The sequence below is a fragment of the Ornithodoros turicata genome, chromosome 1 (genome assembly GCF_037126465.1).
Source record: "Ornithodoros turicata isolate Travis chromosome 1, ASM3712646v1, whole genome shotgun sequence".
Lineage (NCBI taxonomy): Eukaryota > Metazoa > Arthropoda > Arachnida > Ixodida > Argasidae > Ornithodoros > Ornithodoros turicata.
In genome coordinates, this window is record NC_088201.1 from 131730527 (window position 1) to 131743924 (window position 13398).

The window sequence follows — 13398 nt, forward strand, 5'->3', positions numbered from 1 at the left end:
GCCGATGCGAAAGTGACGATAATTTGGATCATGAGCCCCTTGAAGTTCCAACGACGGCTGAGACACGGGACATGCTCCGTTTGATCCGCAATAAAATCGAGTTTGGTGGTGGTGACGACGGCCTCCTGCAGTGCGTGCACAGACTGGAGGAGGCCTTCCTGGCGCCCAACAAGGCCGCACGTCAAACGCAGCTCACCTCTTTTTTGTAGGGCTGTGCGAATCCGAATATTTGAAGTCGAATCGAATACCGAATCGAATCGGAAACCAAATGTCGAATATCGAATCGAATATCGAATATTCGCAACAGATATTTATTTTCAGCACCAAAATGTTACAATTACAGGGTCAAGTATACATGGCATAATGAAAAGAAGAGTCGAGGCACCCAAAAATCCAAGTTGAAGCCTACACAGCTCATAGGTTGTTGTGGAGGAAAACTAAATGTTCCACATGCTGTGGTGTGAGGCTTTCTCTTCTCACTGTTACAGTATTCCCAGCAACTGAAAAGAGACGCTCACTTGGAACTTCTGTTGCTGGTACCCCTAGATATTTCAATGCGACCTTTGCAAGATTAGGAAAGGTCACCTTACCAATTGTCCTCCAGAAGTGAAGGGGATCTTCCTTGCGGGAGATCACAGGCATTGAGAAAAAACTTTTTACTTCCTCAACAATATGGTCACTTCTTTGGCTTGTAGCTTTCTTGTTCGAATGGGTGCGCAATTGATCAATGCTGTCCCATACAGAACTATAAGATGGCTCAGTGTGGTGGCTTCCATATGCAGAAGGCTGTTCAGCCACTGAAGGAGTTCCTGTCGGCATCTCTGCAGCAACAGTGTTGACCAGTAGGGTACGCCGCAGTGGCTCCGTGCAAAATATATCTTGGTAACGTGGGTCACATGCTGTAGCTATCTGGAGCTCTTTACGTTCAGTGTGGAAAGCGAAGCGAACTTTGAGACTTTTTAGCAAATTTGCTGCAAATAGAGAGGCTTGCCCCTCAGCAACAACCTGTTGTTTTAGGACAGCTTCAGATCCATACAGAAATGGTATCACTGATGAAATAGTGCTGTACTTCTCCCCACTCGGTCCTTTTGTTGCTTCTGCAATCGGTTGCAAAGCTGTCACCATACCACATGCTGCTTCCCACTCACCTGGGGTCAAGTTTTCAACTCCAGTGTCAGATGAGAGAAGCTCAAGTGCAATTGCTTCTTTTAACTTCAGCAGCCTACACATCATGTCGTATTCACTATTCCAACGTGTGTCAACATCCTGGATAAGCCCCACTGGAGCAATCTCCATTCTTTGCTGGTATTCCTTGAGCCTCCTCAGTGCTTGTGGGCTATGCTTGTAGTGCCCAACTATAGCACGAGCCTTCTTGCACAGTGCGCCTATTCCAGTGGTTTGCTCTTTAGCATCTTTAATTGCTAGTTGGAGTGTGTGAGCCATGCATGGAAGGTGTATGACATCCATAGCCTTAACAGCAGAAGTAATGTTTCTGGCATTGTCTGTCACTACAAACACAGGTAGCTGTTCTGTGGGAAGACCCCACTCTTCAATCACAGATGCAAGTCTGTTCTGAATGTTAAGAGCACTATGTTTTTCAGGCATATGCACATTTGCTAAGGTCATGGTCTTGATTTGAAAGTCTGACGTCAGGTAGTGGCATGTTACACAGATATAGCTGTGGTTGGCTCTGGACGTCCATAGGTCAGTTGTAAAAGAAATAGACTGCAGTCGTTTTTCAGCGTCATCACGAATTTCCTTCTTTAGATTCTGCACTGTACTTTCGTACAATGCTGGGATCACACTTCTGGAAAACGTGGTGCGATGTGGTATGTTGTACAAGGGCTGAAGATACGCGATTAGTTCTTTGAACCCCTTGTGTTCGACGATGTCAAACGGCTGTAGGTCCATCGCGAGCATTCTCGCAATTCTCTGTGTTATTGCGTTCCTTCTCTGGCAGAGTTCGCTTTTGATATGTTGCTTGTAATGTCTGCTGTGAGCTTACTTTCTCGTTTGCCCGTTTCTTACCTCCTGCCTCTAGAAAACGAACATACAAGGAGTGATGCTTGTTCTTCAAGTGATTCGCAAGTGGCGTTGTCGTGCTTGACGGTGTCCTGAGTGTGGCGTCGCACGCATTGCATTTAGCGTCTTCGGACGTAACCTTCGTAAAATATTGCCATATGGCACTCTTTGCAGCGCTCCTGCTCATAGCGACTTGAATAAATGTTTTGTATCTTTAGGAAGCCTTCGAAACGCATGAAATGGAAACGAAACTAGGTGCGCCGCTGATACAAGGTACCCGCCAAACGCTCGGAGTGGGAACGCACTCGCTGACGCCCACGACACCCTCTCGTGCCCGGAGTTGTAGAAGCGGGCAGTGCGCAGTTTCGGTTTGGGTTCGGACGCGTATGGTACACGTTTTCGTCGCAATTGCGTTTTTTTTTTTATTGTGCAGTGCGTTGTCGTTTGTACTTTTTGACAATTTGGGCAGATGTATTCACGAAATTAGTCGAATATTCGACGAATAGTCGAATATTCGAAAATTTGTATACCTGATATTCGATTCGCGAATCGAATAATTCGAGTGTTTAGTATTCGATTCGTATTCGAGTATTCGAATATTCGCACAGCCCTACTTTTTTGTAATGAAATAAAAGTGCTGATAACTTCCTAAGGTATGTGTCTTTTGGGATACTGTTGTTTGCGCGCAGTTCGGGCACCACTGGCAGCATTTTTAGGCGTTCCCGCATTTATCGAAATACCGCTTATAACGAATTTTTTTTCGGTCCCGACGACTTCGTTATAACGAGGAATTACTGTATTGTGAGAGAAAGGTCCCTGTGTTGTGTATGGTAGACTGCATTAGTGGGATGAACTGCATTGAAAGTTAGTCAACATTATCCATGCTGCCTGCTTTGTGTGCGTGTCCTCATTTCGATGTTTACATCGTGAATTTCCTGTATATTTTTTTAAGAACTGCACATATCTCCATCTGTTACTGAACATAACTCTGAAAGTTGGGAGTACATTTATTGGAATATGCAGTGCCCAGAGTACTGTGTTGACCATAGGGTCACAGAAGTTGTAAACGTTAGTGACAGAATACTGTAAACAATGTAAAGTGGGCTTTACCTAACACTCGAGTGTAATGATGCGAAACAGACTTGCAGAACGAAACAAAAAAATTGCGGTAACGTGAAGTGGGCTTCACCTAACTCTTGGATGTAATGAGGTGAAGCCCGCTTGCCAAGACCTTGCTTCAGTACTATTCGAAAAATTATTCGAACGTTCGAATACTTCTCATATATGACTATTCAATTCGAAACGCACTTCGAATTATGAATTATTCGAATAATTATTCAAAATTTTGAATATTCGCGAACCTCTAGACATCATTCATACCATCGAGCGAGGCGTAAAGTCCACACTCGCACATGAGAGAGGCCTTCCTTTGAAGACAGTTTGTGGAGTGTGGAACGCAAAGGAAAAGATCCTAACAAGTGCAGCTTCAACCAGCTTCCAATGGTCACCAAAGCTGCACAAGCGCTGGACGTACCGCGGCAGTTTGACGGAAAAGGGAACGTCTTGAACAGGTCGCCAGTAAGGTTGGTGCATCTGAAGCCGCCATCATTGCTGCAAGGCCACCTCGGCATCCAGCGATAATAACAAACTTTCTTTTTGAAAAGTGAATGTGGAACACATTGTTCTTTTTTTCCACGAAGCAGGTACGTGGATTTGTATTTCGAGTTTTCGGTTAAGCCGTACTACTGCTTAGTACTTGTTTTTCCCGTGTCCTAGCCAGATACGCATTAACGACGTTTCACTCTATATTGTATTGCGTGCAATGTACGAGGGGCGTTCAAGTCAAGCCGTGACTTTTTGTCTCCTGAGTGTACAAATGGCTCGCGCTACTTCTTTTTCGTCATTTTCACACGCGACAGGCCTCCGCATTCACCACGTCCAAAGTTTGTGCAAAACAGAAGGCACGTGCTGGACAAGATGGCCGACAACGAGTTGAGCGCGCACATCGAACAGCAAATTGTCATGAAGTTTCTCGTGAATGAAGCCGTAAAGTCATCTGAAATTCACAGAAGACTTCAGGCTCAGTATGGCCACGATACATTTAGCCGCAGCAAAGTGTTTGAGTGGTGCAAACGTTTCCGAGACGGCCGTACATCAGTGCAGGACGATCCCAGACGGGGCGGCTCAGAGCCCAGTGTCAGAGTTCCTGAGAACATCCAACGTGTGGAGCGCCTGATCCTAAAGGACCGACGGATAACATGTCTCGATATCAATAGTGCATATAGTGCGATCAATAGTGCATATTACTGCCAGGTTCTCAGGAATGCGCATAAGGCGCTGAAGCAAAAGCTGCCAGGCCTCATCATCAAAGGAGACCTCCTCCTACAGGACAATGCACGCCCGCATACCGCGCATCTCACGACACACACCTTACAGGGACTTGGCTGGGAGTTGCTGCCACATTCCCCTCACAGTCCAGACCTCGCCCCAGCAATTTCCATCTCTTCAGACCACTGTAGGCGTTCCTTGGGGGCCGCCACTTCAGCTGCGACGATGAGGTGAAGAATGCGGTTCGATCATGGCTGCTACGCGCCAATAAGGATTTCTACGCTGCTGGCATCCAAGCCCTCGTGAAACGCTGGGACAAGGGGATTAGTGCAGCTGGAGATTACGTTGAAAAATATAACTAATTTATCGCCTGTAAATTCATTTTACTTTTGCGAAAAATGAAAGGTCCCGGTTTGACTTGAACACCACTCGTACTACACAGCAGTGCTATAATCCACTTTTTAGGCAAAGCAAGTTTGGCTGTGTTTGTTTTTCATTTATAATCTACTTAAGGAATCATATTAGCATGGTTTAATGTCCCATGTGCACTGAAAAACATTCCTTCTGATGAACACAACACCTACAGAGCTCAGCAAGGTACTGTTGTGATGGAACTCTTACACAGTGTTACTGGGATACGCTTAGCAAACTTGCTGTGCCTGAAGTCTTTACATGGTTGCTCTGGTTTCTACCTGCCTGCCAGTGATACCAAACTGGATAAAATAAACTAACCTGGTTGATATGTCTGCCGCACGGTAGTCAATGTCTCGATGTGGAAAACGTAACTGAGCCAGTTCAATGGCTTCTGGCGCTCTGTCTATCGCAACAATGTGTGCATGCCGTGACTCACACAGAGGCTGCAGCACCTGCATTCGTAAGATGAGAAACAGATTATTGGGGAGTTATGTTCAGTAGGACAAGATTCACACTTGTGCTCTTCGTTGGGTTCAAACATGCACTCTTGACACTCTACTCTAAATGAGCATGGAACGGTTCGAGGGACTAGCCATGAAGGTTACAAGTCACATTCGACATAGGAGTGTTTGGCTAGGCAGACACCAGACACTGCAGGCGTGCACTTTTTTAAAAGAGGAGCATTAAACGAATTGATTTTGGATCGAATTGGAGCCACGTACAAGTACTGACAAACAATGACCGCACTGAACTGCCAACCAAAGATTTATTCTTTCACAAGCAAAACCTTTTATACACTACTCTACTCATCCTCTTCTCAAGCCAGTGTTTCCACGTGTTTAACCGGAAATATTCTTCCTGATATGAAGTTACCAACTTCCTTAGATAAGGCTTACATATGCAATTCGCACCAAATCTTTCGATTTCTTTCGCTTCTGTCAACAACAAGGCTTCTTGTTTTGTACTTTTAAACAGTACTGTGGTATTTTTAAATAGTGGCTCACATCCTTCTCAATTTTCCGTATGCTCCCCAATGTACGACAAGTTTTCTTCAAAGTAGCCGCATGTTCTTTTAACCCACTGTTAACATATGTAGTAGTAGGGCTTATGTAAACTTTTATTGTCATGGTTAATTTTGCAACCCTTTTCGTGTTACTTTCATCATTAAGGCATTAAGGGGGCACTAAACAGCTTGAAGAACATTATCCAATTGTTATGCTCCATGAAGTAACGTGGCTCACGACATCCAAATACTAAAGTAATTTGCTTCTAGTGAGCATTTTTACCACGAAACAATGTCATTCAAAGAGCATAATCTGCGTGAGCCTCTCTTTCATCCTTGGAAAGGGGTGACGTCACAACCATCCAACATATAGCAATGCCGCTCTCCAGGCGCTGGAGGTGGGGGAGATTTCGCTCTCCGATCCAAGGACAGGCCAGGTGACAGCAGGGTGATGCAGCGGCCGTTGTGGCTGTGGCCAAAATTCTGGCACATGCGTGCCTACTAATTTCAAGCAGCTCAATTCGCATGAGTCTTTGAAGTAACAATTTTTTCCTCGTTTCCTTTTCTGGAGCTATAAAGATATCTCAAAATTTTTCATGTTTTTCGGGAAGATTGCTTGGTTCAGTTATCCGGAAATTTGCTACCCGGATGAAAAGGGACGACTTCGGAGGTGTCTGGATAATCGAGAGATGACTCTATACTATATGTACATAAGGCTGGACGTAGATTAAGGAAATTTTCTAAGCATTATGGGGTTTAGATGTAATATTTGCAAAAAGGAAATCGCTCAGTGCCTTCATGAGGAAAGTAAAACACTTATTTTACTTACTAATACTAATTGTCATAAGGGTGGAGTTTACAGTTTACCACTAAAATGTGGTGAAGTTTACAAAGGCCAGGCAACCAGGTGTGTTAACACTAAGCTAAAAGAACATTCTGCTAATTTGAACACAACTTATAGTGCATTGGGGGAGCATACAAAAGATTGTGAAGGATGTGAGCCGCTATTTAAAAATATTACTGTACTGTTTAAAACTAAAAATGCAGGAACCTTGTTGTTCATGGAAGGAAAAGAAATTGAAAGATGAGGAGGGAATTGCATTAGTAAGCCCGCAGTTCAGCTTAGCGAGCCCCAAGCTCTGCCTTCGCGCTTTTACCCATGCACCGTGTCACTCTGTTTTTCCTTGGTGGTGCGGTCTAAATTATCGAGTCCTGGAACACACTGTAGTGCATCCATTCTCTGCTGTTGAAAAAAAAACAAAAAAAAAACAGGCATGCTCAGAGCGAGATGAGTAGTCCGTCCGAATCACGGTTCCAAATATTAGAAGCGGAAATCCATAGACAATATGGGGTGTCTGACGGTGCCGAGAGTTTGTCCGAAAAATTGGAAGGTAAGAAATATCGGCCGGCAATTGTATTAAAACGTCTTGCACCACACGCTGAGAGATCAATACCTGAATTAATTACAGAGGGGTCAAAAACTAAACAGTGTAGGTAACTTGTAACTCACTACTTTTCCATAGTAGCTTAGAGACTCTTAAGTTTATTTTCTTGGTCTTTATTAACTTGGAACTTAACTGGTAACGTGTTCCTTTTGACAATGAAAAAATGGCTAGGAAGCAAGCGAGCTGGTGAAGATGATGCATAATGCAAAAAAACCCGGGACTAGGGAACATGAAGGGACAGACACAACATGAAGTCTCATCGTGTTGTGTCTTTCATGTTTCGTGCTGTGTCTGTCCCTTCGTGTTCCCTAGTCTCGGGGTTTTTACATTATGCATCATGTGTTCCTTTTGTCAAGTAACTTCCCCATCCCTGATATAACATGCACTGCCTCTTTGGGAGACTTTTTACAATGTACGTTTAACGCACATTTTATACACCAGGAAATGCTTGCCTTTGTGCACTCATGAAGAGTGAGAGAAGAGCCGATGCATTTTCTGCTGCCTCACCTGTCTAGTGATCTGCCCAAACCAGCAGCTGACATCGATGACTCGCTCACAGCCAAACCAGGCCATGTCTTGAGAAAGCCTCTCGTACGTGTCCCGGACAAAGTCCAAGGGCTGGGGCAACCGCATTGCCACATCCATCTTGCATCTTTTGCACAGTTACAACACTGCTAAAATAAATAGAAAACACACAAGATCAAACTACATGAATGTATGAGATGGACTGCAGAATCAGTATTCCCACAATCCCCTGGTTCGTGCATTATTTGTTTTAATAACAAGCAGTCTCTCACAGCCTTTTTTCCCCCTCCTATCCTTCCAGCCAATGTTGTTCATTCCTTAGTCAAAACTCAATCACTGAGCAATTTCTGATGTTATTTGCTTCAGACCCTGCCACCTTGTGAGGCCAACCTTCTACGCAACACGAAATCAAATAAGAATATTATGCTGCTTCTATATATATGAAGGATGATGCAATATGTACGCGCACAATAATGCAGTACCACCACTCGCAGCACACTAAGGCTTGTAAGGTGCAATTTATTTTTTGTGGCTATTGGGGCTTCTGGGGGTGGTGGAGGGGGCCCCCTCCCCAACCTGCATCCGGACGACCCATAAAAATCGTAGAAATCATAAACAGGAGATACAGGAGGAGATAAAAATCATATACATGGAGGGGGGGGGGGGGGGGGAGGTCAGTGTGACGACTACAAGAGCTCTTGCAGTTCCCAGCCTCAATCTAAGCAGCATTCTTGAATAGTTTTGAAATTATGAGTTTTTCAAGCTACAGACAACCCCCGTTTATCTGGACGTCTCCACTCCCGGAGAAAATATCTGGATAAGTGAAACACAATATTGCAAGCTGTCACCAGGCCTTCTATTTATTGCATAATGCGTAAGTAAGCGTCCACTGTCATTTACACAACGTTACTGTAAGTACCTAGCTCTCCTAAGCTCCTATTGATTGCACTGACTTGGGTAACATTATTTTTATTTTACTCGAAAAACGCCAAAGCAGTTCTAAGTGCGTTTCAGGCCTCTTGGAGTGTCATCACTCATGGTTCCTCAGCTCTGCAATCTGATTCGCTGTCATCCCTACAATCATCAGCCCCGCATCATCAGATCCCTGGAAGCTGGGCAGGTATTTGGGATTTGTATCGAGCCCCCCGCCCTACCTTGGATCTTTGGCTATGCCACTGATCTCTCCTACAGGTTTGCACACAATGCCTGACATGTATGTACACTGTTAAAATGGCATAACATGTGACAAGCTTCAGATTGACACCAGAACTTAAACGTGGTTCCTGATGCACACTGTATTTTGCTGAAGTGTAATTAGTAGCTGAAATTAGAAAATACAGAAAAGACAAAGGTCAAAACAGACAGAATTGTGCCACCCACTTCATTTCTGACAACTATTCCTCTTCAACTACCATACTTTACCTGAAAGAAAGTCTTGCTTGAAGTGCCTCTTCTGACAATACTAGAGAATCGTTTCCAGACCCATTGAACATTTTCGAAGTGCCTTAACATGTTCCTGTAATGCATTGTTTCTCTCACTACTTTTTTTCCCTTTTCCCATTTTCCTTCTTTTTTTTTTTGTTTTGTACATGTGCTGTTACTTGTACCAAACACTCCCATGTAACACCTTGCTTGGGCCTTTGGAATCAATTAAATTAAATGCAATTTAGGAGCTTCACTGACAATCAATTGGCTACCTAGTTCTTTCAGCATTTCTTGCATTGAATAATAATAATTTCCCACTCTTTTTCAAATGCTACAAGAAGAAGAAGTCAACTGAGCATAACCCAAGGAATCCCAATGCTAGCAATAGCGTACCCTCGCAGGCAAAAATGTTGCACAATTTTACATTATTTATGCAAAAAGTGTAGGAGGATTAAATATATTCAGGGAGTGACTTTTTTGGGTTAAATGCCTTTCTCAGATTCGGGGGGTAAAAATCGGGCGCTATTTTTAAATCTGTAATTTGGGGAGAAATCGGGCGATAATTGTGCCTTCGGGTGTTATCAGGTGTGTTTGTTTCTCCTCTTGTCTATTAAGTCCTTTCCTAATCTCTCTTTTATTGTTTTTTTGCGGGATCGTGACCTTCGAGCGGTAATCCCCGAAGGCATAGACAGTGTTGACACACATGAGTGTATTGCTGGGAATGTAAGTGACCCATTCTTACATGTGTTACACGTGGCGACCATTGTTTGTCTTCAGTGGAAATGTCACTTGAGGATTTCATAGTGACTGGAATTCGGGGAGAAATCGTGTTTAACCCGAATTGGTCGGAGGTCAGTTCGGGAGGGGGGAATGACCGGGCGGAATCGGGTTTAACCCGAAAAAGTCACTCCCTAAATATATTGCATTAAAGGAACATTATTTATACATTTTGTAAATTCTACAGGGTGTCCCAGAAAACGTGTCATTGAATTATAATAAAAAAAACTACGACACCTATGCGGTCAACAGCATTTGTTCTTATTAGGTTTTTGCCACCTCCTAACGTGAATGTCATGTAATCCAAGTTTAATTATGTAAATATTTGCAAACTGAACTCGGAAATTTGCCAAGTAAAGGTCACTTTTTTACCCCACCAATATGAAGAGCGTGCCGAATTCACTCATATTCATGATAATTCACAGTGATATTCACGAGCTATCCCATCACAAAAAATAGCCGAATATCATGCTTTTCAGAGCACCGGACCAAAGCGCACGATGACTTTTTGAGCGCAATCGCTCGCAGTGCAACGAAAGGAGGTTCCGAAGCCAGCCCACAGAGTGATAGTAGAAAAAGTAACAGTTCCTAAAATTGGGAGAGGGAAAGCATTATCCCAGCGAAAGTCGGACGTGATAAGCCGTGCCTGTTTTATCTCCTTCTACGATGTCGGGGAGGGCTGGGTTTCCAACCTCCTTTCGTCGGACTGACAAAGATTGCGCTGAAAAATTCGTCATGCGCTATTCTGTGCGACTTCCATAGCGCATAATGTTCGGCTATTTTTTCTGATGGGATAGCTCGTGAATATCCCTGTGGATTATCATTAATTTGACTAAATTAGACACGCTCTTCACATTGGTGGGGTAAAAAAGTGACCTTTACTAGGCAAATTTCCGACTTAAGCTCGCAAAAATTTACATAATTAAACTTGTGTTACACGACATTCACATGAGGAGGTGGCGAAAACCCAGTAAGAACACCGTTGACCACATGACTCTAGGTGGTGTAGTTTTTTTATTATAATTCAATGACACGTTTTCTGAGACACCCTGTATATGAAGTGCATGGTTTCATCCAGAGATAGCACAGTTAATTAGAACTGTGAATTGAAATGCACTTGACACCACGGTGTACACGTGGTATAGAAGTGCGTGGCTTATCACGATGGTCCTCATCATGCCCTGTTGCTCATTGCATGAGACACTAAGGCAACAGCAATGCTGCCCTTGAGCCTTAGGTACTGTATCTTGTACTTGAACACGGCCAAAGTGGACAGCAAGACGCTGTGCACACCTGATCCATTTCTTATCAGTGGTGCACAAAAGATATACTCCATCCCTCGCAGGCTACTTCAGAAGCCGCAATTGCAACAAACAGTATTTTTGCATGTTAATGCAAATGCGTAGTTGTGAGTGGGTCAGTTCTGAATGTAAAAGTGTGAACGTAAAAACAAAATAATTAATGGGGCAGTTGGTAGACGCTGTTCATACTAGTGATGAGGTAATCGTCAGTATGAGTCATCTGCATTCTCTTTTGGTTGCACTGATCAGTAAGAATAATTACGCCAACATAACTTAAGTTTCCTGTTACATGCACACGAAACAGTTGCCTGCATCACATGCCAGTACAAAATACTTCATGCAACAAAATAGAGACAATGTTGCATGTGCCACAGGCTATTCACAACAGTGGCACAGCCGGCGATTTGAGGGTGAAACCCCCCCTCCCCATGTAAACCCCCCCCCCCCCCCCCGACATATTTTTCTTGCTGCGCCACTGTTTCAGAATCTCACTCAACAGTCCCATTGTGTTGACATGTACTTGCAAACGGCGACAATTATGAATTCTTTTAGACTCAAGGATCTTATCCCCGGAGCATACTTCGAGAACTTCACACGCTGAGCCTGAGTGCTACTCTTTTTCGTCATCTGGTTATTTCGCCTTCCGCGCGAGTTCCTCGCGAATTTACACGACTGACGGCACGAAACAACACACAGTATTCAACCACCCTCCCATCCTTCTGAGGATTAAGCTTAGCATGCAAAAACACTGCCAACTCACCCAGTCGCACAAATGACATGCACTGCACGTTGAGGCGACCTTTCCACGCTCACTAGGCTTGACCGAATGTGTATAGTATCTTATCACACGCAGGCAAGCATCACGACGTAATTTGTTGACTCCGTTTTCCCCGCTCGCCACACTAGGATGGGTTACCGCACTCCATTGTAACTGACATTGTGACATAATTCTAATATGTCACTCCTTTCGTGAGCGTGAAATCATGTCTCACTTTCACAATGCAACTTTAATTTCTTGCTTTCCTTCGGACTGCAATTTTCATTTCTAGGATTTCCTTCGGCTACTTTTGGGTCGACTGCCCGGCGCGCCACAACTGCCTCTCAAGATTGTAACAAACTGCTCCGGTCGCAGAAAAATTAATCGATCGATTGGGAACATTTATCTCTGTCGATACTACTTCATGAATCAATCAAGCAATTTCGAATCGATTACGAAAATTGATGCTCAGCGTACATGCGTACATCCCGCCAAGGACACAACAACGCACGTGACGGCGCTACCGCAGAAAAATAATTACGTCCAAAATATTACCATTTCTCGTTCCATGCTTCAAAAGACAGTTGTAAAATAAAAAAAATTAAATATAGTATTATGATGAACATAACATCACACTGGACATTTACTAACACCTGTTTATATGTTTATAAGATTCGTAAGCGCGTTCGTAAGATTCGCTGCAGTCTAACGATGTTTACATGTGTAGCATGGCTGCATCTGCAGGGCAAATTGTGCACTCGGGTGATGCTGCGATCAGGATTTTAAAGTGGAGAATTAAATCAGGTAGCAGGTTGTCTCACGGGACAGGACTTTTGCTTTACGAGCCCGTAAATTCCTCATCTTCGGTTGTATCGGACTTGCCGCTCAAGCTCAAGTCCTGTCACGATGGCACGGTGGAAGTGCTTGTAGCGAAAGAAGGTAGCGTGGTGAATCCGGGGTAAGATAGAGCACTTTCGGACATATAGGTGCCTGATATTAACTGAGAGTATGATATAGATGAAGGTCAGCTGGTGTTTTCTTACTTCACAATGTGGAAGGCCTAGTTGTGCCCAGACTCTGCCTTTTCACATTATGGAGCCTTAATTCCGCCGTATTTTTGCTGCGATGTTATGTTCTATAAGTGACATGCGGGTGCGCGGACGTGTAGATGAGCATAAGTCATTTGCAAAGCTGAATTTTTTCTCAAATCCTGTTACATTCTCATTGTCTACGTACTTTTCTTCGTTCCTTTTTCCTTTTGTTACATTTCGATAGCACTCTCTCTATAGAATGCTGTTTACAACGTTTTTTTTTTTTTTTTGCCGTATTCTAGATAAGAAGTGTGTACAGTACATATCATTTCTTGCAGCTGAGCTAGGAAATCTTAATTTCTTTGACAAA

At 43.6% G+C, this 13398-nt stretch overlaps 2 protein-coding genes across 7 annotated transcripts in view; one reads left to right on the plus strand and one right to left on the minus strand.

The window, feature by feature from the left end:
* LOC135378600 (uncharacterized) overlaps window positions 1-12509 on the minus strand; it is a 42604-nt gene extending 30095 nt beyond the window's left edge. The window contains exons 1-4 of one of the 6 annotated variants that reach the window (XM_064611670.1): window positions 12001-12509; window positions 9160-9253; window positions 7720-7883; window positions 5083-5216 (exon numbers count right to left, since the gene is read on the minus strand). In XM_064611670.1, the coding sequence (XP_064467740.1) occupies window positions 5083-5216; window positions 7720-7857 (272 nt within the window). In that variant the 5' untranslated portion in view covers window positions 7858-7883; window positions 9160-9253; window positions 12001-12509. Of the gene's footprint in view, window positions 1-4451; window positions 4568-5082; window positions 5217-7719; window positions 7887-9159; window positions 9254-12000 lie in introns of those variants that run through there. The other 5 variants (XM_064611669.1, XM_064611668.1, XM_064611667.1 and 2 more) reach the window with 5 other exon arrangements.
* Window positions 12510-12691: 182 nt separating this feature from the next.
* LOC135378601 (RNA polymerase II subunit A C-terminal domain phosphatase-like) overlaps window positions 12692-13398 on the plus strand; it is a 64605-nt gene continuing 63898 nt past the window's right edge. Inside the window, exon 1 of the mRNA XM_064611673.1 lies at window positions 12692-12955. Coding sequence (XP_064467743.1) covers window positions 12717-12955 — 239 coding nt within the window. The 5' untranslated portion in view covers window positions 12692-12716. The remainder of the gene's footprint in view (window positions 12956-13398) is intronic.